We start from the raw sequence: 26,956 nt of genomic DNA on the forward strand, positions 1-26,956 counted from the left end.
ATATTATTAATTATTTATTATAAAATTATATATAAGGCTTTAAATAAGCTAGAATTCTATATATTAGCTTAACTTTATATAGCCTCTTAAATAATATTAAGATATTAATATATAAATTATATTATATTTTAAGAGTTTAAAAGTATTAAGCTATTATTATAACTTATAAAATTTATAAGCTATAAAAAAATTACGCTAATATTAATAAAATAATTAACTTATTTTTAATTCTTATTATTAAATTTACTCTCTTAAAAAGTTATATTAATATTAAGAAAAGTATTTATTTATTTATTTATTTATTTATTTATTATTTATTTATTTATTTATTTATTTATTTATTTATTTATTTATTTATTTATTTATTTATTTATTTATTTATTTATTTATTTATTTATTTATTTATTTATTTATTTATTTAAGTACCTTAGAGCTATTATAGCTATTCTAATACTTTTACATGTAATTTAAGTAGGAAAACCCTTTATATAGAAAGAAAAACCCCCTCGCTTTTATTTTAAGTTATCTTTACCCTATTATAACCTATAATTATATAAAGTGTATTTTAGATTATATAGGTTAAAGGTACTTATTAGGCTAGCTATTTTAATAGTAGTTTATTAAAGCGTATATAATAAAGGTTTAGGTTAAGTTTAAGTTAACTTTAATATATTAATTAAGTAATTATCTTAATATTTAAGTGTTTAAGGCTATTACGTAGTTTTCTTTAGGTATTATATTATATTATATTATTTTAGGCCTAATATAACGCTATATCTTAAATATTTCTAGTATAATTAATATATTATAGTAAACTTTACTTTATTCTTACTTTTAGGGCTATTTAGCTAAGCTTAACTAGCTATTATTAGTTATTTAAGGCCTATTATAACCTTTATAAGAGCTTTAAATTAAGCTATTAATTTTCCTTTCTTTCTTTCTTCTTTAAACCCTTAATTTTCGTATATATAACCTCTTTTTATAGCCTTTAATATTAAGCTAGCCTTATAATAGCTTTTAGCTCTTATTATAAGCTTATTAAAGCTATACCTACGTTAGCTTATTTTTTAAGTGTTTTTTAGGTGAATTTAACTAATACGCGTTATTTTTTTAGGCTTTTTCTTATCTCTTATAGCTTTTATAAGCTTTTTTTAATTTAAGGTAAGTTTTTACCTAATATTAGCCTAGTATTAAGCGTTTATTTCTCTTATTTTATTTATTATTTTTAATTATATATTAGTTTATTTTACTTTATACGTTTACTTAACTTTAATTTAATTTTAATATCTTTTTATTAATATTTTATAAAAGCTTATTATTTTTAAAATAATTATATTTAATATTACTTTTAAGGTACGTTTTAATTAATTAATTAACTTTAATTTAATAATAGTATTAACTTAACTATAAAAGAATAGCTCTTTTAAGAGTAAGATACTTATATTTACTTAAAAGAAAAAGGCTATTAAGTAAAAGGTTATTATAAGTACCTTTATTTTACTTTAACCTAATATTATACTAATATTCGTATAAATTAGCGCTTAACGTTAAATTTTATACTTATTTTATATAGCTTAAGTTACTATTAATATAAAGAAAAGCTAAGCTTATCTTTATTATATTATCTTTAATAAGATTATTCTTATACTTTAACTTTAGCTTAGCTTTATTAACTTTTATAAGATCTAGTATTATTACTTACTTTAATTATTAGGTTTATAATTATCTTTACTTAAAGGTAAGTTAAGTTTAGTTTAGCTTTAGCTTATAATCTTATTATTTTTATACGTTAATTAATACTTTATAGATTTTTATTAACGTTAAAACCTATTTAATTTTACCTTAGCTTTAAAATAAGCTTATTTAGCTTATTAATACTTTTAAGCCTTAGGTATATACCTTTATTATACCCTTAACTTTAGCTTTAATTTAATTCTAATTTTTAGCTTAATTAAAAGCTAATATAATTATCCTTTAAAAACTATATAATAAGCTTAAGAGTAAGGCTACTATTAGCTTAGCTTTAACTACTTATAATAATAGTAATTAAAAGGAGTTATTAATTATTATAAAGCGCGTTATTAAGTTAATATTAGCTTTAAGTATTACTTAAAAGAAAATAAATAATTTATTATAATAATTACTTATTATTATAAAGAAAACTATTATATTTAATAATAATACTAGCTTATCTTTAATACGTTTTCCCTATTATTTTCCTATATTATTATTTATAGCTTTATTAAAATTAATACTTACTTAAGAATTATAGTTTAAGTATAAGTAATCTAATAAAGATATTAAGTAATAAGTAAGATATTATTTACTTATCTTTAAGCTTAAATTTATTATTTAAGAGAGAAAATACTTTAAAGAAGAATAATATAGCCTAGTATTATTAATTAAGTTCTTTTATTATCGCGCTATTAAGCTAGGTTTAACCTTAAGCTATAATTTACTATTATAATAAATTAGATTTCTTTTATTTAATTGTTTTTTATATACTAAACTTTAATATTACCTTAGCTGAAATTTAGCTTTAGCTTACCCTTAATATTATTACTAGCTTATATAACCTATCTTTTTATAAGTAATATAATAAGGTAATAATAAGAAAGCTTACTTGTATTTAATAGCTATTAAGTTAAGGTTTATATTAGGTTAGCGTTTCTTAAAGCCTAATAAAATTTCTTATAATTTTTAAGCTAGTTTTATAGTTAACTATTATTATATAATAGATATTTAATAATAATATAATATACGTTCTTTACGTTTATTTTATATTAATATAAGGGAAACTTTACCCTAAAAACGCGCTACTTATAAAGGAATTTATTAAAACTTATATAGTTAATACGTAATTATATTAAAGTTATTATTTCGTGTTTTAATAGGTATTAATATATTCTCTTATCTTACTTAATAAATTTAAGTTAAGGTACGTTCTTTACTATCTTAACGTTTCTTTATAGGTAATAATTTCTAGCCTTATAATATTAATAGTAGAATTTATATTACTAGTTTACTTATAGCGCCTTTTATATAATATTACTTTAGCTTTAGGTTTATAGCTATTATATAATTTCTTTATTAGGTTTTCTTTATAAGCTACGCTTTTATTTAAGTACCCTTATTATAAATACATATACTATATAGATTTAGCTTAATATTTTTAAGTCTTTAAGCTATTATTTAAAGCGCCTTTTTATATAATTTAAATAAAGGTCTAGTAATAGAATAGTTACTTTTACTTTAAGCTAAAAGACTAGGGTAGCTTTAAATGCTCTAATAATACTTTAAAGGTATTTTAATTATTTACTAGTAAGTTATTATATAATACCTCTTAGCTTATTATATATCTCTATTAATTTATAATATAAACTTACTTTATAAGTAATAATAGACTAGATTACTTAATTATATAAGTATTTAACTTCTTTATAAAAGTATTTCTAAGTAAATACTATAAGAGAGATAAGAGTAAGTTATTATTAGGTTAACTTATTTTTGATCTTTATTTAATATTTATCTTAGGTAAGCTTTTAATTAAGTTATACGCTTAAAAAGTATACTTTTATAATTATTAATAATATCTTCACGTTATTAAGGTAAACGCGTATTATTATTAGCGTTTATATATAGCTAAAGTATATAAGCTTACTCTTTATTAGGTTAAAGTAAACTTTAGCGTTTATTACCTAATTTACGCATGTATTTTAAGTGGTTTTAAGGTATTATTACGTTTAATTTAATATCTTATTAAAGGCTAAAATATTTATATTATTAATAAAACCTATAATAAGAATATCTAATACTTTTTAAAGTCGCTTATAAAGTAAAGTAATATAAAGTAAAAATAATATTAATAGGAGTAATAAACCTTATAAAATACCTATTAATATTTAATAAACCTAAAATATTTATTTATTAAAGTATAAGTAGCTTATTCTTAACTTAATTATAGCTTAAATAAACGCGATTATTTAATAGAAAAGCTTTATCTTTAGAAGTATTTAAATAAGTTTAAGGTAATTAATTATATTAAAGATACTATTAATATTTAATTAAAGAAGTAAGATAATATTATATTAACTTTAAGCTATTTTAATTACTTTTATTATAATCTTAAGCGTAGTTTTAATAGACTTATCCCTTTTATTTTTTATTTATAAGTTTAAAAGTATTACCTTTACCTTAATAACTCACGTAATTTATCTTATAATTATAGCTTTTATAACTTTACCTATTATATTTAAGAGTAATATTAGCTTTTAATTATTTACTTACTTATAGTACTTTAACTTTTTTATTAGCTTTTATAATATAATTACTTTAATAATATAAAACTAGGCTAAAAAGTAAGCGTATTTAAGTAAGCTATTAAGAAGATAAGTAATTACTTTAATAAAAGGTCTCTTATAAGCCTTTAAAAGGCCTACTAGTATCTTATTATCTTTAAGAGCCTTTTAACTTATTATAAATATTAAGGCTATTTTTATTTTAATAGGGTTAATATAATCTTCTTTTAAAATATAAATAATATTAAGCTAAGAGAAGATTAGGTTTAAAATAGTATTAAGGTTAGTTATAAACTTAAAGAAGAATTTCTTAATAAGAATATTAGCCTTTTTAATATACTTTATAATTAATTACTTTATAGAATTATTTAGGTTACCTTAATATAATAATAAAAGGTTAACTTACTTTAAGAGGGTATAGCTTTAAAGTCTTACTTATCTTTTTAATTTTTAAAGACTTTCTTTAATTAATAATATCTTTTTTAAGACGTTTTATTATATACTTTTTCTTTCTTTAATTATAATTTAAGTTTAAGCCTTTTTTATCTTATAATAAAGTTATTAATTTAGCTTTATACGTTTTTTAATTTAAGCTCTCTTTATTTTACGCGTAATTATTATTACCTTAATTATATAGCTAATTTACTAGAATTCCCCTTTAAATTTACTCTTTCTCTTCTTTAAGGCTATTAATTAAGCGATTTCTTATAATTACTTAATAAGTTAATTTATATATTTATTAATCTCTTAATAGTTTTAAATTAATATTAGGGTTATCTTTAAGCTAAAGTAGTATTATACCTTTATAGCTATTAGGTTATCTTTTATCTTTATTTATATATACCTTAATAATATAATATTTAATATAAGCTTTTTCTCTTTAAGGTTAATATTAATTAACTATAAGATATAATTAAATTTAACTATATTAAGCGCGCTTAAGTATATTACTTTAAGGCTTCTTATAGCTTATTTTAAGTTTATAATACTATTCTTATAACTATAATATTATTAAGTAAATTCCCTATATAGTATAATAAGTATAAGTTATTATTACTTTATTATTTATAGAAGTCTTTTTACTCTATTAAATGTTCTATTATAAGCGTTTTATAACGGGTATTTTTAGTTAAAATTACTAATAAAAACGCTTTAATTTAAGAGCTTTATTATCTTTAATTTTATTAATAGTATTTATTAATTAAGGCCTAATAGCTTTAAATAAAGTGAAAAAATATTAATACCTTTAAGCGTTACATAGCTTTAATTCTTTTCTTCTTAAGCCTCTTATATATTAAAGCTATACCTTTTATTAATATATATAGCGTTTCTTTCTTTATAATATATTAGGTAATATTTATTAAGCTTTAAGCTAAGAGATTAATTATATCTTATTATTTTTTATTCTTATATTACTATTAAATTAACGTTAAGGCTATATTATAATGCTATATATATAAGTGTATTCTTTCATTAATATTTTAATAAAGGATTTTTATTATTATTAAGTAAAATAGCTAGCGGCAGCTAGCCGAGCCCAGCTAGGTAGCCCTAAAAGTAAGGACAAAGTGAAGTTCACCACAATACACTAATTACACTAGAAATGTCTGGGACATAGCGTTACGCTAAGCCTAAAACGGTACGATATAATATAACACTTAAAGGAAACTACGTGACAGCCTTAAACACCTAGATACTAGGATAGCTACCTAATTAGTATACTAGGGCTAACCTAAACTTAGCCTAGACCTTTACTACACACGCTTTAATAAACTACTACTAGAATAGCTAGCCTAGTAAGTACCTTTAACCTATATAATTTAGAATACGCTTTATATAATTATAGGTTATAGCAGGGCAAGAATAACCTAGAATAAAAGTAAGGGGGTTTTTCTTTTTATATAAAGGGTTTTCCCACTTAAATTACATGTAAAAGTACTAGAATAGCTATAATAGCTCTAGGGTACTTAAATAAATAAATATTATTAAGTAAAGGGTTAAATAATTATAATTAGCACTTTTATTAAGAGAGTATTAGCTAAGAGGTAGCTAGTATACTATAATATTTCGTTTAATTAAAAGTTAATAGTATTATTATAATTATAGCTTTCTAGTAAACGCTCTCTCTTCTTTATAAGAGATTAGTTTTTTACTAAGAATAAGTTACTCTTAACCCTTAATCTTAAATAGTATTTATTATTATAATATAGCTTAATAAACCTTATTAAGTGTTTTATATATACTTTTTTAGCTTTATTCTAATATTCCTTTAATATAAGATAAAGGTAAAATTAGGTTAAATATACCTTAAAGTAAAGAATACACTTTTCTTTAGTATTTAATATAATAATAAAGTAGTTTTCTTCTTTATCTTTATATTAAGTAATAGTATATTAATTATACCTTAATATTACCTTATAGTATTTAATAATATAACTTATTTTATAGTAAGTATAGTATTAATATAAGTTAAGAGTTTTATTATAAGGTTTAATATTAAATATCTTAGTCTTATATATAAGTTTAATTTAATATAGCTTATTCGCTTACTTTATCCCTTTAACTCCTAAAATTAAAACCGTTTATATTATAATATTACTTTAAGAGTAATATATTATAACGCGTATAATCTTCGCGTTATTTTCTCTATTAAAATTAGCTATAAGGTCTTCTTTTTTAGTATATTAAATAAAAAGGCCTTTATTATAATACTAAGAATTCTTATATAAATTATTACTTCTAGCTTAAAGGTAACTTAAGTTTAATTTATATTTTTCTTAAAGAAGAAGATATTATCTTAAAATATAATAATTATATCTCCGCTAAATAACCTACGTATAGCTATTATTATATTACTTTTTAAAGCTTAATTTATAGTCTTTATTATATCTTTAATAGTTTAGTTTTAAAGTGCTTTTATAATTATAATACCTTTAATAATAATTTTATAATACTAGTAATTAAAGATAATTAAAGGGGAAGATTCTTAGATTTACGCTTTAGCTAAGCTAGCTATAACGCTTACCTAGATTCTCTATTAAGTAGTACTATAAAGTACTTCTTATATTATAATTATAATTATATTATAAAGCTACACTTTCGTTATTAAAGTATTATTAATAATAGCTATAGCTTTAATATAGTATTATATTACTTTTTAGGTAGTATACTTTTTAAATAGTTTTTATATACGCTCTAGTAAAGCTATTAAAATAAGACTAATTAATTTATTATAAATAACACGTTTTTTATTATTAAGTTTATCTTAAATTACATTTAACTTAAAGTTACGTAATACCTATTTTATAAACTATTCTTTACTTACATTTAAGTAATAATAGCTTTATATAAGCTCTCTTTCTCCTTTATTTATTACTATTAATATTATATTCTTTATATTACCTTTATTATAGCCTTAATATAGTATTATAATAAGGGGTAATTAAGTGTAAGGAATTTAAATCTTAGGTTATTTTTCGTTTTAAAGGCAATCTTAAGCTAGCGTTATAATATAAGAGTAAGAGTAAAAGTTTTTTTTAAAAAAATAGTTTAAGAAAAGTATTAATTAATTAATAAAGCTTATAAGCTTATAATAATATTAAAGTAATTAAATTCTATTACGTAATAATATTACGTATTAGCTATAATAAAGTATACTTTAAGTGTAAGTTACCTTATATATTTATAAAAGCTACTTATACTTTATTACTTTAAGAAAAATATAAGGTAAGATTTTAAATTTATAAAAGTATTAATAAAAATAATTAATAAAAATATTAGATTTATAATAATAAAATATATAAGAGTATAAATAAATATTTTATACCTTAAGAATAATAATTAATATTAAATTTATATATATTTTACTTATACTTTTAATAATATCTTAAAGATAACTCTTAAGGTTATTATTAAGCTTAATAATTTCCTTTATTTTAAGCTTATAAGTATTATTTTAATAATTTATACTCTTTTTAATTATTATTATCTTAATAATATAAATAATCTCTTTAATAATAAGATTTAAAATATACGTAATATAATAAATAAAGTAAATCTTAGGTTATTATTATTTAAAAGAAATATATTATAAAATAGCTTTATAAAGGCGCTTTAACTTAAGGTAAAAGCTATTAATATTAATAATAAATTTAACTTTCTTTAATAGGTAATATAATTATAAATTATTCTATTAAAGGTAATAAATAATCTCTTAATTTTACCTTTCTTTAAATATATTCTTAAATATATTAATTAAATTAAGAGTAATTATTTAAAGATTTTACTTTATATTAATAAAGTAATATAATATATTAAGTATTATTTAGGTTTAAATATTTTTAATTTAATTATTAATTATTAATAATATTTATAATTCTTTTATAATATATTATAAAAGAGATTATTATATTAATATAATATAATTATAAATATATTTTATTATTAATAAAGTATTAAGAATTATAATACTTAAATAAAGAAATTTAAGAATATTATTAAAAGTAAAGTTTATAATAATATTTATAATTAAGTGTATTTAAGTAATAAAAACTAATAACTTCTTTTATATTTATTAGTATTATTTTAATATTTTAACCTATAAATTAATTAATAAAATTAATATATATAAATAATATATTACTTACCTTAAATTCTTATTTTATATTTTTAAAAGAGTTTAATAAGTAATTAATTGTATAAAACCTAGCTTTAATAAGATATTTTAATATAATAAATATACTATTATTAATTTAAAAAGTAAATAAGTAAGTAAGTATAATATAATAATAATTACATATAACTTTTAATATATTATTTAACTATTATACGCTTTATATAAAGAACTTTTATATATAAGATTAATAAGAGAATTAAAATATTCTTCTTATAATTAAGCTTAATAATAAACTTATTAAATAAGTAATTATTTATTATTAATAGAATTTAATTATTAATTATTAAGTTATAAAGTTTAATTATTAAGTAAAGTCTCTTATATTATATAAAAGATAATTAATATTTATAATTCTCTTTAAATTAATATCTAATAAGTAAATTATTAATAATAAAAAAGAGAAGAATAAATGCTTTTAAATATTATTATTAAAATTAAAATTTATAATAAAAAGAAATAATAAAAAAGGTTTAATCTTAAAGCTTTAATAAAGAGGTAATAAGTAAAAATAATATATAAAATTTCTATTAAATAAGAATAAACGCGTAACTTATAATAAGATAATTAATAAATAATTTTATATAAAATTTTTTTATTATAAGATTACGTATTTTTATTTTTTATTTCTTTTTACTCTTAAGTTCTTATTTATTAAATAAAAAGATAATAATCTTATTTATATAAATATTAATTAACTTAAGTAATATATAAGTAAGTATTATATATTATATTTCTTATTCTTTTAATTATTTAAGATAAGTTTAATTATAAAGTAAAAGATTAAAATATATTATTATATAATAAAATTTATGTTAATATTAAATTATAAAACTTATTAATAGCGCTTAAAAGGTAAGTAAAATATTATATATAAGTTTACCTTATATATTTATTTAATAAATATATATTAATATTTCTCTTTTTAATAAAACCTATAATAAATCTTTTTAAAAAGGCGTATTAAAAGACTAATATTATAATTAAGTTTATTTTAATATATTATTAAAAGAATTATATACTTAATTAATTCTATAATAAAGTTTTTTATAATAATAATATATATAATTTATAATATATTAAAATTATATAATATAATAATTATTACTTATATAATTAAGTTAAATCTTTAATAATAAATAACTTAAAAAGAGAAAAGAGTTATATTACGTATAATATTTCGTATTACCTATAAGCTATAATCTTATAAGATAATATAAGCTAAGAGTTATTAAGTTTATATTATTAAAAAGTTAAGCTAATAATTAATTATTAAAATTAATTAATAAAAATATACTTATAATTTATTTATTATTCTTAATATTTTTATTTTATAATATTATTAAGAATTTTTTAAATCTTTAACTTTAAATTAATATTTAAAATAACTTTCTTATTTTATTTTTTAAGTATTTAATACTTTATATTCTTTAATTCTTTTAAGAGCTACTTAAAGCTTTTAATTACTTTAATAATTTAATTATTAAATATAATAAATTAAAAATAAGCTAAATTAAATAAGTTCTTTTACTTTAAAAACGTAAAAAGCTAAGTTATATTAAGGTTATATATATAACTTTAATTATAAATATTATAAATTATATTAATTTTACTTAGCTATTAATATAAATAATATAAGTAATTAACTTATATATATTATTTAATTAAAAACTTTTAATAAATTCTATAATATTACCTAAAAATAATTAATAAAAATAATTATAATAATTAATTATTAAAAGTAAGTATTTTATTACACTTAATATTATTAACTTAACTTATATAGTATTTTTTTATAATATAAGTAAGTAATAAAGTATTAAATTAATAACTTTATTAAATTATGTAGTTATAAGAGGCGCGTAAAATTAATAATATTAAATATTTATTATAATGTTTAATATAAAGAAAAACTTATATAATATTAAATTATTTATACTTTAAAATAATAATCTCTCTCTTATAATTAAGCGAGTATATATAAAATTATTAAATTTTAAATTAAATTATCTTTAATATCTTAATAATTATATTATATATAAGCTTAAATATAATATAATTATTATTTTAAATTAATATTAATAATATAAATAAAATAATATAAATAAAACTTACCTTAATTTTTTTAATTTAAATATCTTAAAAGCTTATTTTTATCTCTTAAATATTTACTTTTAAAATGCCTTTATTAAGATTTCTTATTATATTTTTATAATTTATAATATTATTATTAATATTCTTTTAATTTAAATTCTTATTATTTTTATTTTACGTTAATTTAATAAGTATTATATTATAACTTTAATTTAAATATAATTACTTTTTTATATTAAATTAATTAATATAAATAATTATTATAATTAAATAATATATATTATTTTACTTAAACGCGTTACTTAATTTCTTTTTTAAGAGTATTATATATTACTTTTAATACTCTCTTATACTTTATAATATCACGTAATTTTTTTAATTTATAGCGTTATTTAATATATATAATATTTCGCTTATTTTCTTATTTATACTTAATAAAAATTAATTATAATTAACGTTTTTTTACTTACTTTATATATACGTTTTATAAAAGCTTAAACTTAACTTTATACTTTTTATTACTTAAATTAAAAGGTTAACTTAATAAGTAAAAATAATCAATATAATTATATATATATTATTATAGAAAATACTGGAATTAATTATAATTATAATATTAAACTAGTATAATATTACGTTAAAATAAAACCTTAAAAAAAGAATTTATATAATTATAAGTATAATTATTAAAAATAATTAATAAAATTTATATTTTATAATAAAAATAATATAAAAAAATATATTAAAAGTAATAAGATAATATATAAAAAGTTAAGATATATAAAATCTAATAATAAGGTAAATATAAGAGTAAGGTAAATTATATACCTATAAGCTTTACTTTTAATATAGCTTTTATTAGCTATTAAAATTTCTTTATTACTCTCTTTTTTTTTCCCTTTATTACTCTTTACTATTAATTTTTCCCGCTTATAATCGCTTTAATAAGTGTTTTTATTAATTATTTTTATTAATTATTTTTAATAATAATATTATAAAGTATTTTAAGTAAAAATATAATAATTACACGTAATTAATTTAAGAAGATAATAAATAAAAGGTTACTTAATTAAGTAGTTTTAATTAAAAGATTATATTACTTTAAATTTAATAATAAGTGTATATAATTATTATAAATAATTATTATAACTTTAACTTTAAATTAATTATAATACTTTAGGAAATTTAATACTATTAAAGAGATATTTTACTTATTATTTTAAGAGTATTATTTTAACGCTTAATAAAAGAGATTATTAATAATATAAGTACCTTTATTTCTTATTAAAATTTTAACGTAATTTAAGCTTTATAAAAGTTAATTAAAATAATATTAATTTAAATATTAATTAGTATATAAATTATATATATATTTAATTACTTATTTACTTATTATACTTAACTATAAATATTTTAAGTTAATATATTAAGCGTATTATAATTATACTTAAGAACTTTCATACTTTATATAATATATTAAATATCTTTTAAAAGTAAAATATTATCTTTTTATTAGATTATATAAAAGGTTTATATAATTATATTTATTTATAATAATTATTTATATTAATTATCTTATAAGTAATTATAATAGTTTATAATAAGATAAAGAATTTAAAAATATAATTTATATAAAACGTTTATTAATAAATAAAGAATAAAAATAAAAAGAAAAATTAAATAATATTAAAAGAGAAAAAATACTTAAACTTATACGTATAAAAGAAAATAAGAAGATAATAATTAAGTGTAAGAAATATTAAGAATAAGAGAAAGAGAGAAAAGAAAGAAAAGAAAAGAAAGTAATAATTAATTTTATTAACTCTTTAATTAACTCTTTAAAACCTAATAATTAAAGTTATATTAAATATTAAAAGATAATACTTTAAACTTAAAACTTATTATAAATATAATTAAATATTAAAGAGTTAATATTAATTATTATAATTAATTATTATATAAAAGTAAGAAAATTAATTTATATTATTATATTATATTATTATATATTTTATAGGTATTTATAAGGTACTTATCTTTTTCTTAAATTACTTATAGTTATATAATAAAATAAATAACCCACAAATAACCTAAGAAAAACTCAAATACCTACGAGTGCCCACGGGTACCCGTTTTTACACTCTACGCCTAGCAGGTCTTTAACGCCTTTTCTAGCAAGACAATCTTCCAGCTACTAGACTACGAGAAGGACATCGACGAAAAAGGATACAAACAATACTCGTACAACATGGTAGTGGCCTTGCTGGTCCTCCCCGCGACTACTAATCTGCGCCGGACACTAAGAAATGGGCGCCGGCTCCTGAAGCCCAAAGGCTTCCTGGTTATGCAGGAGATTACCAACAACGACGTGAGCCGCACTAGGTTCATAATATCTGCTATAATAGGCTGGTGGCTCGGCCAGAATAACGGAAGAATGCTATTACCCTAACCCTAACACAAACCCGCGATATTTTAAATTCGCGGGTACCACGAACCTATAGGCTCCCGCATATAGACTAGTTATTAACAAAGGAAGGGAGAGCCAACTTTACGGTTCTCCCGTTTCTAGCTGAATTTGCGATGCGGTTCGAGTGACTCCCTTCTATCTTAGTATCGTTTATTAATAGCTCTATAATACTACTACAGGCATAAATATCAGAGCTTGGGTAGGCTTTAACCGGTAAATATCGCAATTTCGCAAGATTGTATTGCCTTTTTTTGCAGTAATACCTTAGTTCTGGATGACATTTGCGAAGGATGGTAAAAAAGCTCATTTACTATACGCACCAATACAGTATTTTAACGGTCTAGCGAGTATACTAACAACCAACTAGATGATTCTAACGAATATTTAAAGCTAAAGAAGAATCAGAAGTAAGAACAAGAAAAAGAGAGCTCTTGAGCTCTTGAGCTACTGAGCTCGCCGCTGCTAATCTCGCTTGTTGTCGGGTCCCGCCGTTTGCAGTTTATCGATAAAAGACGAGAGCGCAGCTAAGCTATTCTCGGGCCTAGCCCGTTACAGGTATTAAAGACATCAGGTTTTTTTTTTGGGGGGGGGGGGGGGGGGGGGTTGGCGTGAGCGGAGGGATCTCAGTTCTATTATTGCAATATACTCATGCCGCTTGGCGCTTACAATGGGGGTTAACAGCATGAACACCACCACGACACATGGGAACGCTGGGGAACAAGGTTCACACACCCTGCTTGCACTTGCAATTGGATGTTTCCTAGTGGTGTTTGTGCCCATTATTATCTCGTCAGTGCTGTTCTTTTCTCCGAGCATCTATGGTACACTAATGGCTAAAGATGCATTTTATACCGGGACGAGTCCCTGGCGCGCTGACCCTGGTAGATTCCCGGACACTCAACGCTGTGTAACGGCCAAGGTTCCCAAGAGATAAACTAGTCGCAGTTTATGTTGGCAGAGCCACTAGGGCAGTCAATCTAAGCGGTTGGGTGTTACGCTGGTAATAGGTCGTAGACCGTAACCAAGAGTCATAACTGTCACACAGCACGATTGTATGGGACAGCTTAGACAGAATGAGAGACTCTTGATTTTCTACATAAAGAGTGGAGTAATACGAAACTAAATACTTGTTGTAATACTGCTGCCTGGCAGGCAGCAATATAGCCATAGCTGTTGCCTTGACCTTGACATAGTCACTGGAATCAAAGTGTGTCATATTCCTTCGGTGTCCTCCCACGTTACAGTCAACGTTTTCACTCAGCATCAGCCGACAAAGATTCACCCGTGATATCGACGGGCCTGACCTGATCACCTCTGATATATCACCTCTGATACCGTCTGCCTCCGCTCTCGTGGTTGCTCATGATGGGCTATTGCCCTTTTCCCGGGAACCTGCTCGACCATTCGGTCGCCCTACCTTATTCCTAATTCCCCTGCGAGCCCTTGCCCACTTGGATATCTTTTCCCTCAGACCGGACATTCTGCTAGACACGGTGTGCACCCGGAAGAGGTAATACACGGCCACCGTCATTGCGATATCGAATGCGATGTAGGCCCAAACGATGCCAAAGTTCCTCCACCGCTCGCTCCAGACGATGCCATAACCGGCGATGTACTGATCGGCATTGTTGTATGGGCAGTACCGGCATTCTCGGGTGTCCATTGGATTTTGCAGCACGCCTGGGACCTGCGACAAAATCGGAGAGAGGTATTCGCCGCAGGTAAGGCCCGGTGGAGGATCGAAACTGGCCGTCTCGTTTGACGAACAGTCGATCTTGCGGCCGTGCAGAGCCGTCGAGACGATCCCGCCCACCCAGTAGGTAAAGGGGCTGACCCTGTACATGAAGATCCAAAAGCCCGGGAGCGCTGTGGGCGACTGCATCACGCCGCAGAAGAGAGTGCTCATCAAGGTCAGGAAAATTACGATGCCGCCCGCAGCCTGCGCATTCGGAAGTGCTGCAACCGTCATGTCGGCGAATGCGCTGGCATAGAGAAAAAGCTGGAGAGTGAAGAGGAGGATGAGGCCTTGCTGTACGGGACTCTGTCCAGCACCGAAAACTGGAAAGTAGAAGCATGCGTAAATGAAGACGCTAGTGACAATCTGGAAGGGAATTTCGACAATGATATTGGCAATGAGGAAGGCTTTCCAGGAGTAAGCCTTGCTTGGGCGTTCTCGAACCTCGTAGAGCTCCCGCTGGGTGACGAAGAGGGGTTGGATCTAGTGAACAAGTTTAACAGTCTCGATTAGCATCATTGTGTGGACAGGCTGTTATGAAGCATTGGAATGGGTTAATTACCTGCTGGACCAGGGTTGTAAACATTGTCGTCAGCATAAAGACTGCGAAGATCGCATTCTGAATACCAGCCAGCGTGTCAGTAACCTGATAGAAGCTGAAGCCAATGAAAAGGCCAGCTGTGATGCCCAACAGCCATTTGGAAAATATGTAAGATGGCATCCTCCAGTACTGCTGAAACACCCTGGCGGTCACAACCCGCACCTGATATAGCATCGGCATGGCAAACTCAGAACGCGTGGAAGCAGCGTCACGCTCTCCGGCGGCACGTGTCTCAGCCTGCTTTTCAGTATGGATCCTTTCGATCTCAGCATCGACCGCCTTGCGTTCATTGCTTGATTCCCAGACCGAGTGCCAATCTTCGCCGTGGGAATTTGTGCCTGCATTGACCATCTCCAACATGTACTCGGCCGGATTTTCGGTGTCACCGCAGCGACGGTGTGCGCCGTGAGACTCGAAGCAGTCCAGTAATATCCGCGAGTTAGCACCAATCTCTCCGAAGTAGACGGTCTTTCCGCCCTTGGCAAGGAAAAGTAGGCGATCAAACTCCTGGAAGAGAATCGCGCTGGGTTGATGAACAGTGCAGAGCACTGCCTGGCCCGCCTCTGCCAGTTTCTTGAGGAAGATGCAGATGGCTCGTGAGCTTTGCGAGTCAAGCCCGCTGGTGGGCTCATCAAGGAAAAGCAATAGCTTCGGCTTCGCGACGAGTTCAACTCCGATGGTCAGGCGCTTGCGCTGTTCAACGTTTAAGCCTTCTCCAGCAACACCGACGATGGCGTTAGCAAAATCTTCCATATTAAGCATCCTGATTACTTCTTCCACAGACGCGTATTTTTGCTTCTTGCTAACAGACTTGGGTTGGCGGAGCCTCGCACTGAAGCGGAGACTCTCTCGTACGGTAGCCGTCTGGAGGTGAAGATCTGTTGTTATTTGAAAACAAAACGATTTACGCCGTTAGCCACTGTCCCAGCTCAGATTCGAAAATTCACACTAAACGTTTGACTTACCTTGCTGCTGGACATAACCTGTGTTGCGTTGGAAACTGGCATCGAGCGGCTGCCCATTGACAAGCATGTTCCCCGTCACGACCCCGACAGAGATTCGCTGTGCAAGTACATCTAAAAGGGTCGTCTTGCCGGCTCCGCTTACCCCCATGAGCGCCGTGAGAGTGCCAGGTTTGACCCATCCAGCCACATGGTCCAGAAGCCGCCTCGGTTCTTCCTTGATCTTTATGTCGTACACGACGTCTTTCCACGTAAAAATGTCTCGTTGGGCCGGGATTGCCTCGACTTCTGTGTCTTTGGCGCTGGCGCTGTTGCTAATTTGTGTGCTTACTGTCGGCGGCCGTTCCACGTCTCTGCTGCGCTGTGTGCTACTTTTCTGGAGACTGGGCGGAACATGACCTCGTTGAAAAACCAATGCCTCAGCAGTGCTTGACGTGGCGGAGTTGATTTCTGTTGTCATAAAGTAGACTGCCATGAAAGCAAGAAGGAAGCCGATCAGGATGCCGAAGTTTCGCCACACGTGTGAATACGAATACCCATAGTTGGCCGCAATGAAGTCGTCACCGCTGACTGTTGATTTGCCAGGTACAGCGCTGAGAGCGACGCAGGTCCATGAATCGCCAACAGGGGGGCTATATGGAGGAAATATATTTGAGCACGTGAAATCGCGACCATGAAACTCGTTCGCTATCAGGATCTCAAAGGCGTAGAAGATTGGATTGATCCAGCGGATCCATGAGAGCCAGGGGTGCATTGAAGACACAGTAATGAAGAAGCCAGTGTAGATGACCAGTGCCAGGACCAACACCGCAGCCAGTGTCATGGCCTGTGAGACGCTAGATGTAATAGCCGCCATTGTCCTGAACATGGCGATCATGATAAAGATCGAAACATAGTTGATAAGGAAGAAGAGAAAGAATTGAGCCGGCTCTCTCCGCAAGCCTGCCATGAAGTAGATGATGAGACTCAACACGGTTGCAGTGACGAACTTGACGGGTATATCGGCCAGAACGCCGGCGGCAGCCTCAGTAGCAGGATGATAAAAAGCGTATGACGAATGTTTCTCCACTATAGGTCTCTGGGCATACAAGGTGCTGATCTCGGTGATGGCAGTCAGTGCATTGAGCAGAATAGCCATGAATATGACCGATCCCTTGGCATAGAAACCTGCCGTTGCGTCTGGTGTGCCGTAGAATACAGAACCGATAATCAGCGCCATAACAGTGTTGACGACAGTAACGATCATGGTAGCTGAGATGTCGTTCCAGGTCCGCTGGTACGCTCTCTTTGTGTTCAGCCTCACTTGCATTGCTAAGCTGATGCGGTAGGGTGATTTGGGCCTCACATGTTTTGCCTGCTCGTAGTTCTTCTGCTGGCGGAACTGGGAAATGGTCTCATTCCCCTTGTCGTGGAGGCCCTGTTCAAAGGCGCCAATATCTTTCATGAGTGCCTTGTACTCAGGAGACAATCGCCAGTATCTCTCAAACTCTTCCGGAGTCCTGGGCACCTTGCTTTCCATCCCCTCCCGCGCCATTCTTTCCTGAGGATTTGTCACGGATGTGAGGAAGTCCCCTGTAGTCTGCCGAGGAGGGCAATACCATCCTTGTCTCAAAAAATAATCCTTCGCGGCTTTTGTTGATCCAAAATATATTTGACGGCCTTCGTATAACACAGTCACCTTGTCAAAGATATCGTACATGGTCTGACTTGCTTGATAGATCGCAACGACATTGGAGTGATGGCCTAGATCTGACGACAACCGCAACGTCTCTACAAACTTCAGTGCCGTTGCCGCATCAAGCCCCCTGGTGCTATACCGTGATGCAATCGTTAGCCAAGCTGTCCATCAGAAAAGGTGAAGAGTCTCTGTCTAATCGACTTCGCGACTAAACACCAGCGCCTTGGTGGCTGTCGTACCTATTGTCCCAAGCGGAAAAGGGAGAGCCGGCAAGAATCATCTCTGCGATGGTGACTCGCTTCCTCTCGCCGCCCGAGACGCCGCGGATGAAGTCGTTTCCAACCCTTGTATTGTAGGTATGGTTGAGCCCACATACCGCCATGACGACACGTGCAATGTACCGGCAATACTCTCCGCGAGACATGTTTTGAATCCGGTGCGAAGGCGTACGGACCGAGGCTGCGAACTCGAGCGTCTGGCCAACCGTTAGGTGCGGGAAATGCTTATCTACCTATACATAACAGAGCTGATGAGTAAACTGTCGAGTCCGAGATACACCAGATGTCTACTTGCCTCTTGATTATAAATGACCTCTCCTTTGAATTCCTTCTTCATCTGGCTCTGCGGGATTCCTCCATATTGAATAGTTGAAGTGTTGTCTAGACTGAGACCATGCAGCTCCCCGCAGAGGGATTTGAGCAGCGTGCTGCACCCGGATCCTGGCCGACCCAGCACGACCAGCATCTCGCCGCCGCAGATCATTCCATCGAAGCTGTGTAATATCTGCCTAGGCTCATTCTTGCCAAAGCTGAAGACGTCACCAGGCCGCAGCACGGATGTCAAGACTGAGCCAACGGTGGGTTGGAGCTGCAGGGCTGCTCCTGAGCCGTAAACACTCAGATTCTTGTATATAACGCCCGTTGACACCTGGTGGTGTCCTTTCCCGTGCAACTGTTCGGTGAAATTTTGCGCCCACTTGTGGACATCGAAATGTGGGCTGAGGGGGTCCATAGTCGAGTCGGAATCATGGTCGTGAATGTTGGCAACCCCGAGGCTGTCGAGGTTAGCCGTGTCAGATACGTTAGATTGACAACGTGAGAGGGATGTCGCGACGCGGACCAGCTCCTGCCTTTCCGCATCGGGAATTATATCTTGAATGCGCCGGCTAACCATTCCAGATGGCCAATCATTTTGTGATGTCCTGTCAGCATTTGGAGATGACGGCAGACGCGGACTCTTGGTGTTCCGATCATGACATTTGCCAGGCCTGATGGGCGTGTAGTGCTGCCGTGATTCTTCAGGGCGGTGTTGTAGAGACTCGGCTGTCTCATCAGAGGGGGAGTCCCGCTTCCTAATGTCCTTGTCGCCGCAATGATCGTCGCGGTCGAGAGACTGCATCATCACGGGCTTGGATTGTCGCGTTTCGGGAGAGGTTTTGGGTGGTGACTTCAGTTTTTGACGGAGGCGAATGGCATATGGCCTTGGTCCCCGTTTGTCGCATTTTATGTACCCTACAAGGCCAGCTCCGTCGACGTTCTGGTAATAGATACGTATCAAGGGGTCGTAATGGAGGCCCTTGATTCGCAGCTAGAGTCTCGGTCCGGACGAAGAGACACCTTGTGGTGTAACGTGTTATTAATATTATCCCAAGTGGATAAGTTTGCGAGACAGTGGCATGACATTTGGCTCGCAAGAAGGCTAGAGGGTGGTAAGGTTTTGGCTTGTCTCGGACTCACTAGTTCTCACGCCGTAAACGCCGTACAAGGTGTTGGTCATTGTTGACTTTCTTAGAGTCTTGGTGGCTTGTGGCTTGTCAAGTTGTGTGGTCCATGGTGCGCTCGTACAGGGGAAGTACTGGGCAAAGAGCACCTAACAGTTCCAGACGTTAAACCTCACATGAACTCGCTCAGTTAAACCTGCATCTCAGTAACCATCTCTGTATGCGGCCCTAGTTCTCATCTTCACGAATTGGACCTTGGTTTAGGGGATGTGTCACATATTAAGCCTACCCGACAGCGGACTCCTCTCCGTCCTCGGAGAGAAGTCCTTCAATTAGGTTGTTGTCAATACAAGGCAACCACTGTAATCTCTTTTGTACAGTTACGACGCTTCTTAGATGATTCTCATTTTAATACAATTGGCGCGTACGGCGCCATTTTACTTGATCTTTTGTGACCCCTTAATTGTCTGACAGGATACCATGCCGCTCTAGTTCTCCTCAAAACGTAACTTGAATTATATAAGCTAGTTGAAAACGAGGGCGACTGATATACTGGCGCCCGGGCGCTAATTGGGGAAACATGGTATTCTATTGGCTGGAAACCTGCCCCAAGACTGACAAGGAAATAGCACCCGACGTCTGCCAACCTGCCTGTCTCGTACTTCCTGACACGGCAGGTACCAAGGCGCTAACATATCAAGAGAGTGCAGCACCGCCGTAGAGACACCACGGGTATTGACACTTGGACTTGGCGTTGTACGCAAATGAGCCCTCAAAGATGAAATGAATAGCTTTTCTAAGTAGTAATTAACATGTGAATAAACAAATGCTCGTCTACTATGCTTGTGCTCATTGCTTGCCGTTCTGTATTTACTTTGGATAATGCCCGCATACAAGTGGCCATGGTACCCGTCGTTGCAGATAACTACGTATTACGGCAAAGAAAACACGAATATAGCTCGCGACGACACTGTTTGATTTCGCGTTAGGGTTACAGTCGGGTCTTGTTCCCATTTTATAATGCGACCCTGCCAGCAACTGCTGCCCATCATCGCCATACTGCGGGCTGTTAAGATTTAAGTACTGTGTTCCCCAATTGGCGATCAGCCGCCGAAAACGACATGTGGAGCTAATAGCCCCGCCTCGGCAGTCTCCAGAAATTCGTTCAGACGGCAGATGGACGCCAATGCCGAGTGCGGGTTCGCGTCGCCCACAGCGTCAACGGGAAAAGTCTCTGAAGGCTCAAATGGCCGGGCTAACGTTATACTCGTCTGTGACCGAAATAAGCAGCGTCAAGCGCTTGGATCAAAAGAACGCATCGTACATCACCGTTGGGATACCCTCACTATGCTGGAAAATCGACTGGGCCTGAAATTGAAATAGAGATGGTTTTGACCATCTCTATACCGCCTGCCCCCGAGATAAAGGCCGGGTCAGAATCTGAGCTGAAGTCGGATTTGAAGTCGGAAGAGAGCGAGGTGTGCCCTTTGCCGGGCTGCTCAAGTGTGACGTCGGCCCCACCCGGGTATAGGCTGTAGGTTTGCCTTGGTTCAAATTGTGAAAGACAAGTCCATCGACTGCAACAGGTGGTCGAGCAGGTTGGCGTGACCCACGAGCAGTCGGAAGTTGTGGTCCGGATGGCATGCCTCGCGAGAGAGCTTGGCACGGTACCAACTACCCGGCTACCACCTCATGGCGTGGACGCATTGTCGACTTCACCACCTCGACAACATCATGTTGCGGATCTGATAGCCCAGCTCGGCCGCAGGTGGCTGTCTTTTGGGCCAGACGCGATGCCACCAGTGGTGACGATTTGGGCTGATTCGCGGCGCGAGTTGGCTGACCTAGGCTGACCGTGTAAGGTTCGCAGAATCGGCGGCCATGAGACACAGCCTGGGCCAACGACTACAACTTGTGAGGATGAACTCTAGTGAGGCTTCGAGACCGAAACGTACCGCCACGCTGAAACAAGAGGGGGGTGGGCGCTGGGCGATTTTCCACGCCACAAGCCTTGCGGCGTTGTATGCATGAGCGCGAGCATTTGGATGTAACGATCAACTATACTGTGGCTGGCGGCTGAGTGTAGGGCCGAGATTTGACGGACGCATCGTGAATCTAGCGGGTACTCTGGCATTTTCGCAAAGGCTGCAAGATGATTAATCGATAGCACACTCACATCTCCGGCATTGGCCGTTCGTCTTGGACCAAACGTGGTGATATCTCCTTTTCTTTGCCTCCTTTTCGATCTCGTCCACTCTCCCCACCACGTCGCCCGTCATCTCCATCTCCATGGCAAACGGTGGCCAGGATCGGTCGCATCGACAAGCTCGTCGGACACGATCGACATCGACCTCAAACTGACAAAGTACGAACTAGACGGCACACGCCCAGCATTACTTCGGCTATATCGTCCCCGCCGCGGCCCATCCGTGCCACCACCATGGCGCATCAGCGCGGCAACGCGGTGGACAACAACGGTATTACCTCAGCCAACATGCTGCCGCCGAACCGCACTGCCCACGCTCTTGAGCATCCTGAAGGCACCCGGATACCGTCGTCGCTGCTCAGCCCGCCGCAGCAACCCACTGCCGCGCCAAGGAGGAAATCTGAGCAGCTAGCGAAGCAGCACAGGTCGAGGCGCGACTCGGTGATGCTGACGAGATGGCACACGGCACAGGGTTCCGGCGCAGACGGCGGGGGATCCAGTCTGAATATGGACATGCCCCTGCTCATGGACGTGGAGGAGTCCGTGGACTACACACCATCTTCCAACGAGGAGGATGACATGGTCAGAAACGGTGACGTTAAGAACGAAGCCGCCGCGGCCCAGGCCGAATCGGGGACTCGGAAGCCCAAGAGAACGACGACAGGCCGGGACGAGTCCATTCGCCGATTCCGCCTCTACAATGAGTACTGTAGCACAGAAGCCAAGGTCAAGAGCGACGGCCGCCTGCGCATCACCGTCAACGAGACAACCAACATGAGCTACTTGGGCAAAGTCCTCGGTACCACCTCGGAGAGGGTCATCCCTCCGGAGGGGGTTGGCCCCAAGCACCTACTGCCGATGCCCTCTACCCGCCAGCCCCAACCTCATATGAACATTGTCATGATGGTCATCGGCTCGCGGGGCGATATCCAGCCGTTTCTCAAGATCGGCAAGCTCCTTAAGGACCGCTACCGCTATCGGATCCGTGTCGCCACGCACCCGGCTTTCAAGAACCTCGTCAAGAGCTCGGGGCTCGACTTCTTCTCCGTTGGCGGTGATCCCTCGGAACTAATGGCTTTCATGGTCAAGAACCCAGGTATGATTCCCTCGCTGCAAACGGTCAGGGCCGGCGAGATTAGCAAGCGACGTGACGCCATGGCTGAGATGTTCGAGGGTTTCTGGAGGTCGTGTATCCGTGCGACAGACGACGAAACTGACAAGGCCGACACCAACTTCATGGGCGACAAGGAGCCTTTCGTGGCGGATTGCATCATTGCCAACCCGCCCAGCTATGCGCACATTCACTGCGCAGAGGCCCTAGGGATACCAATGCATCTCGTCTTTACATTCCCCTACACGCCTACCAGGGCGTTCCCCCACCCCCTCGCGAGTGTCGAAAGGTCCAACGTTGACTTGCGGTATGCAAACTTTATTTCATATCCGCTCGTTGACATGATGGTGTGGCAAGGACTCGGCGACCTTATCAACACCTTCCGCGTCGAGACGCTCTCCTTGGACCCATTGTGGGCGTTGTGGGCGCCCGGAGCGACCTATCGCTTGCGCGTACCTTTCACGTATTTATGGTCTCCCGGCCTGGTACCCAAGCCCCACGATTGGGGAGAGGAGATCGATGTGACCGGATACGTGTTCCTGGAAACGACCGATACTTTCGAACCGGACCCCTCACTCATGACATTTCTTGAGGCTGGGGAGAGGCCTATATACATTGGATTCGGATCCATCGTTGTTGACGACGCTAAGAAATTCACCAATATGATCTTCGAGGCGATAAGAAAAGCTGGCGTCCGCGCCCTGGTGTCCCGGGGCTGGGGTGGCTTCGGGCGCGACGATGTACCAGACACCGTCTTCATGCTCGGGGATGTGCCTCATGACTGGCTGTTCAGGCGGGTCAGCGCGTGTGTGATCCATGGCGGCGCTGGTACGACAGCTTCTGCACTTAAGCTCGGGCGGCCGACCATGGTTGTCCCCTTCTTCGGAGACCAGCACTTTTGGGGCAGCATGGTCGGGAGTTCAGGGGCTGGGCCGAAGCCCGTTCCTTACAGAGAACTAACCTCGGACATTCTCGCCAATGGTATTAAGTATCTCCTGACTGACGAGGCTAAGGAAGCCGCGGGTAAGATTGCCAAGTCCATTGAGGTGGATGGCAATGGCGCCGAGAACGCAGTTAAGTCCTTCCAGAAACACCTCAAGATGTTCGGTCCGTTCTCGCTGCGCTGCTCACTCCTTCGTAACCAAGTCGGCGTCTGGGGTGTCAAGGACTCGCGCGTCAGGCTCGGCCCGATGGCGGCGCATATCCTCGTCGACAGGGGAGAGCTGAGCTGGAAGCAGCTGCGCCTCTTACGGCACCAAGAATGGAACGACTTTGCAGGGCCAGTTGAGCCTGTATTTGGCATAGCTGGGTCCTTGATGGACACGTTAAAGGACTCTTTTAGAGGCATTGGAAGCGTGCCAGTCTACCTCTGCAGAACGGCCATGCAGGGAATCAAGGGTAAGATTAGCAGAGAAAGGGAGAGCAAGAAAGAGAGGAACGGCGCAGAGCCCACAGTCAAGCCAGTAACTCTAAAGCAACCGCCGATTGACATTCCTAGACCAGAAGAATTTGTCACGAATGTCACTCGTGGCGTTGAAAAGACGGCTACTGCCATCGTGAAAGCACCGGCCAGCCTGGCCCTCGCGATTGCTCAGGGTTTCCACAATGCGCCGCGACTCTACGGCGACGACACCGTCCGCCGGCCGACGCGAATCACCGGCTTCCACTCGGGCCTGGTCGCCTCGCGCAGGGAGTTCGTCCATGGCATTTACGACGGCATCACCGGTGTGGTACTCCTGCCTACCCGCGGTGCCAGGGCGGACGGCTTCTGAGGCTTCCTCAAGGGCACTGCCTTCGCCATCGCAGGGCTGGTCCTCAAACCCATCTCAGCCGTGGTCGGCCCGGTCGGCTACACCATGCAAGGCACTCTCAAGCAGACAGAGCGCTGGCGGCGCCACCCGCATAAGGTGATTCGGCGGGCGCGCATCACACAAGGGCATCGCGAGATCCAGGGTCTTCGTCCGGATGAATTGTCGCGCGTGCGCGCACGCGTACTCGAGGGGTGGCATGTTATGAGGCAGCTAGAGCGCGAGGTCGTCTCGGCGGAGCGCCGGCATGGCATTGCGGGCCATATCGACCACATGGTGCTGGACACGAGCATGATGTTTGCCGACGTCGACATCGCCAGGTGGTGCCTCAGGCAGCTGCGCAAAGGCGCCGGCGTTGAGGACGTGCTAGATGCGACCTACAAGAACAAGGGTTCGGCCAAGTTGTGGAAGCCGCTCGTTCACACCGCGTCGAACCAGCTCAGCGTCTCGTAGCAGTGCAGGAGGCCGATCACCAGTTCATGCGCCGACAGCGGAGGAAGAGCGGAAAAATAGAACGGCATCTGCATCTGCATCGCGGCCTGCACATGCAGTCGAGCATGACAAGCCTTAGCAAAGGTCCAAGGGAAAGTCGGCGGGGGTAAATAAAAGCCGGGCCGAAGTGATCGGTTTGCTCTCACAGCCGCAGCTGTCAGCACTCTTCGCACAGAGAGAAATATATCTATATATACCAACCGCATGCTTGGTTTTCTACCTATTAATGGAACAAGGTCGATATCGTATACCGGTGGCAGTTGAGGCCGACCCCACATCGTTTATGAGTACCCTGTATACTCGGAGTGGTGGCTCGTGGAAGTACGATGCTATAACCCGAGCGATAAACTGCGGGCCTGCATGCATGGTGCTTTTGTACCCCCCTCAAGGTCAATGCTCAAACTTGGGATGTCAAGACTCGGCACCACAAAGTAGGTCTTTCCTTGGCGTATAGCCGAGCACTGAGTCCTGAGTCCTAACGTACGACGGAGCGTCGGAGTAGTTGATTGTTTTATTTTCCATGTTAAAATGCAAATATTACTAGGGTTTTAATACCTTTAAAACGCGTAAAATAAGCTAGCTAAAAGTTTTTTAAATGGTATATATTAATTAGGCTTACTTAAGCTTTACTAGTAAACTTATAAATACTTACTAATAATAAGCCCACTTAATAAGGTTAATTTTCTATCTTTTTAACTTAGCTTCTTATAAGCTCTAGAGTATTTTTAGTTTTATCTTTATATTTACTCTTTTACCTTACTTTTTAATTTATGTTATTCTTGTTTTTAATTGTATTATTAACATTATTTAATATTAAATTAAAGGATAAATATTTTATTTTACTTAGGTTTTTTATATTTAACTTATTACACGTTAATCCTAGTAAAAATATATTATTATTACGGTTATATTACGTTATTTTAATACAAGTATCTTATTAAATTTTATTTTTTTTAGTTTTATTACCCTTTTTAATATCTTTTTTTTTTCTTAATTTACTTTTAATATATAAATTTTAGAGCTATAATAAGAAAACTATATTTTTAATTTTTAAAAAAGCTTAAATATTTAATAATAAATCTAATAAAATACTTAAATTATAATAATAAATACGT

At 34.2% G+C, this 26,956-nt stretch overlaps 4 protein-coding genes across 4 annotated transcripts; 2 read left to right on the forward strand and 2 right to left on the reverse strand.

The window, feature by feature from the left end:
• Positions 1-14,632: 14,632 nt before the first annotated feature.
• Positions 14,633-18,886, reverse strand: J3458_020231 (uncharacterized protein; the record flags this gene model as incomplete). Its single annotated transcript, XM_066121920.1, has 4 exons — positions 14,633-15,746; positions 15,826-16,742; positions 16,830-18,637; positions 18,744-18,886. The coding sequence occupies 4 exons, from the start codon at positions 18,884-18,886 to the stop codon at positions 14,889-14,891; spliced, it is 3,726 nt and encodes a 1,241-aa protein (XP_065973097.1). The 3' UTR covers positions 14,633-14,888.
• A 125-nt stretch (positions 18,887-19,011) lies between these two features.
• Positions 19,012-19,905, reverse strand: J3458_020232 (uncharacterized protein; the record flags this gene model as incomplete). Its single annotated transcript, XM_066121921.1, has 1 exon — positions 19,012-19,905. One exon carries the CDS (start codon positions 19,903-19,905, stop codon positions 19,012-19,014), a length of 894 nt encoding a protein of 297 aa, XP_065973098.1.
• Positions 19,906-22,664: 2,759 nt separating this feature from the next.
• Positions 22,665-25,313, forward strand: J3458_020233 (uncharacterized protein; the record flags this gene model as incomplete). Its single annotated transcript, XM_007817190.2, has 1 exon — positions 22,665-25,313. The coding sequence occupies one exon, from the start codon at positions 22,665-22,667 to the stop codon at positions 25,311-25,313; it is 2,649 nt and encodes an 882-aa protein (XP_007815381.2).
• An 84-nt stretch (positions 25,314-25,397) lies between these two features.
• On the forward strand, positions 25,398-25,802 carry J3458_020234 (uncharacterized protein; the record flags this gene model as incomplete). The annotated part of the gene is made up of 1 exon (XM_066121922.1): positions 25,398-25,802. One exon carries the CDS (start codon positions 25,398-25,400, stop codon positions 25,800-25,802), a length of 405 nt encoding a protein of 134 aa, XP_065973099.1.
• Positions 25,803-26,956: the final 1,154 nt, after the last annotated feature.

The sequence above is a fragment of the Metarhizium acridum genome, assembly GCF_019434415.1.
Source record: "Metarhizium acridum strain ARSEF 324 chromosome Unknown scaffold_572, whole genome shotgun sequence".
Classification (NCBI taxonomy): Eukaryota; Fungi; Ascomycota; class Sordariomycetes; order Hypocreales; family Clavicipitaceae; genus Metarhizium; species Metarhizium acridum.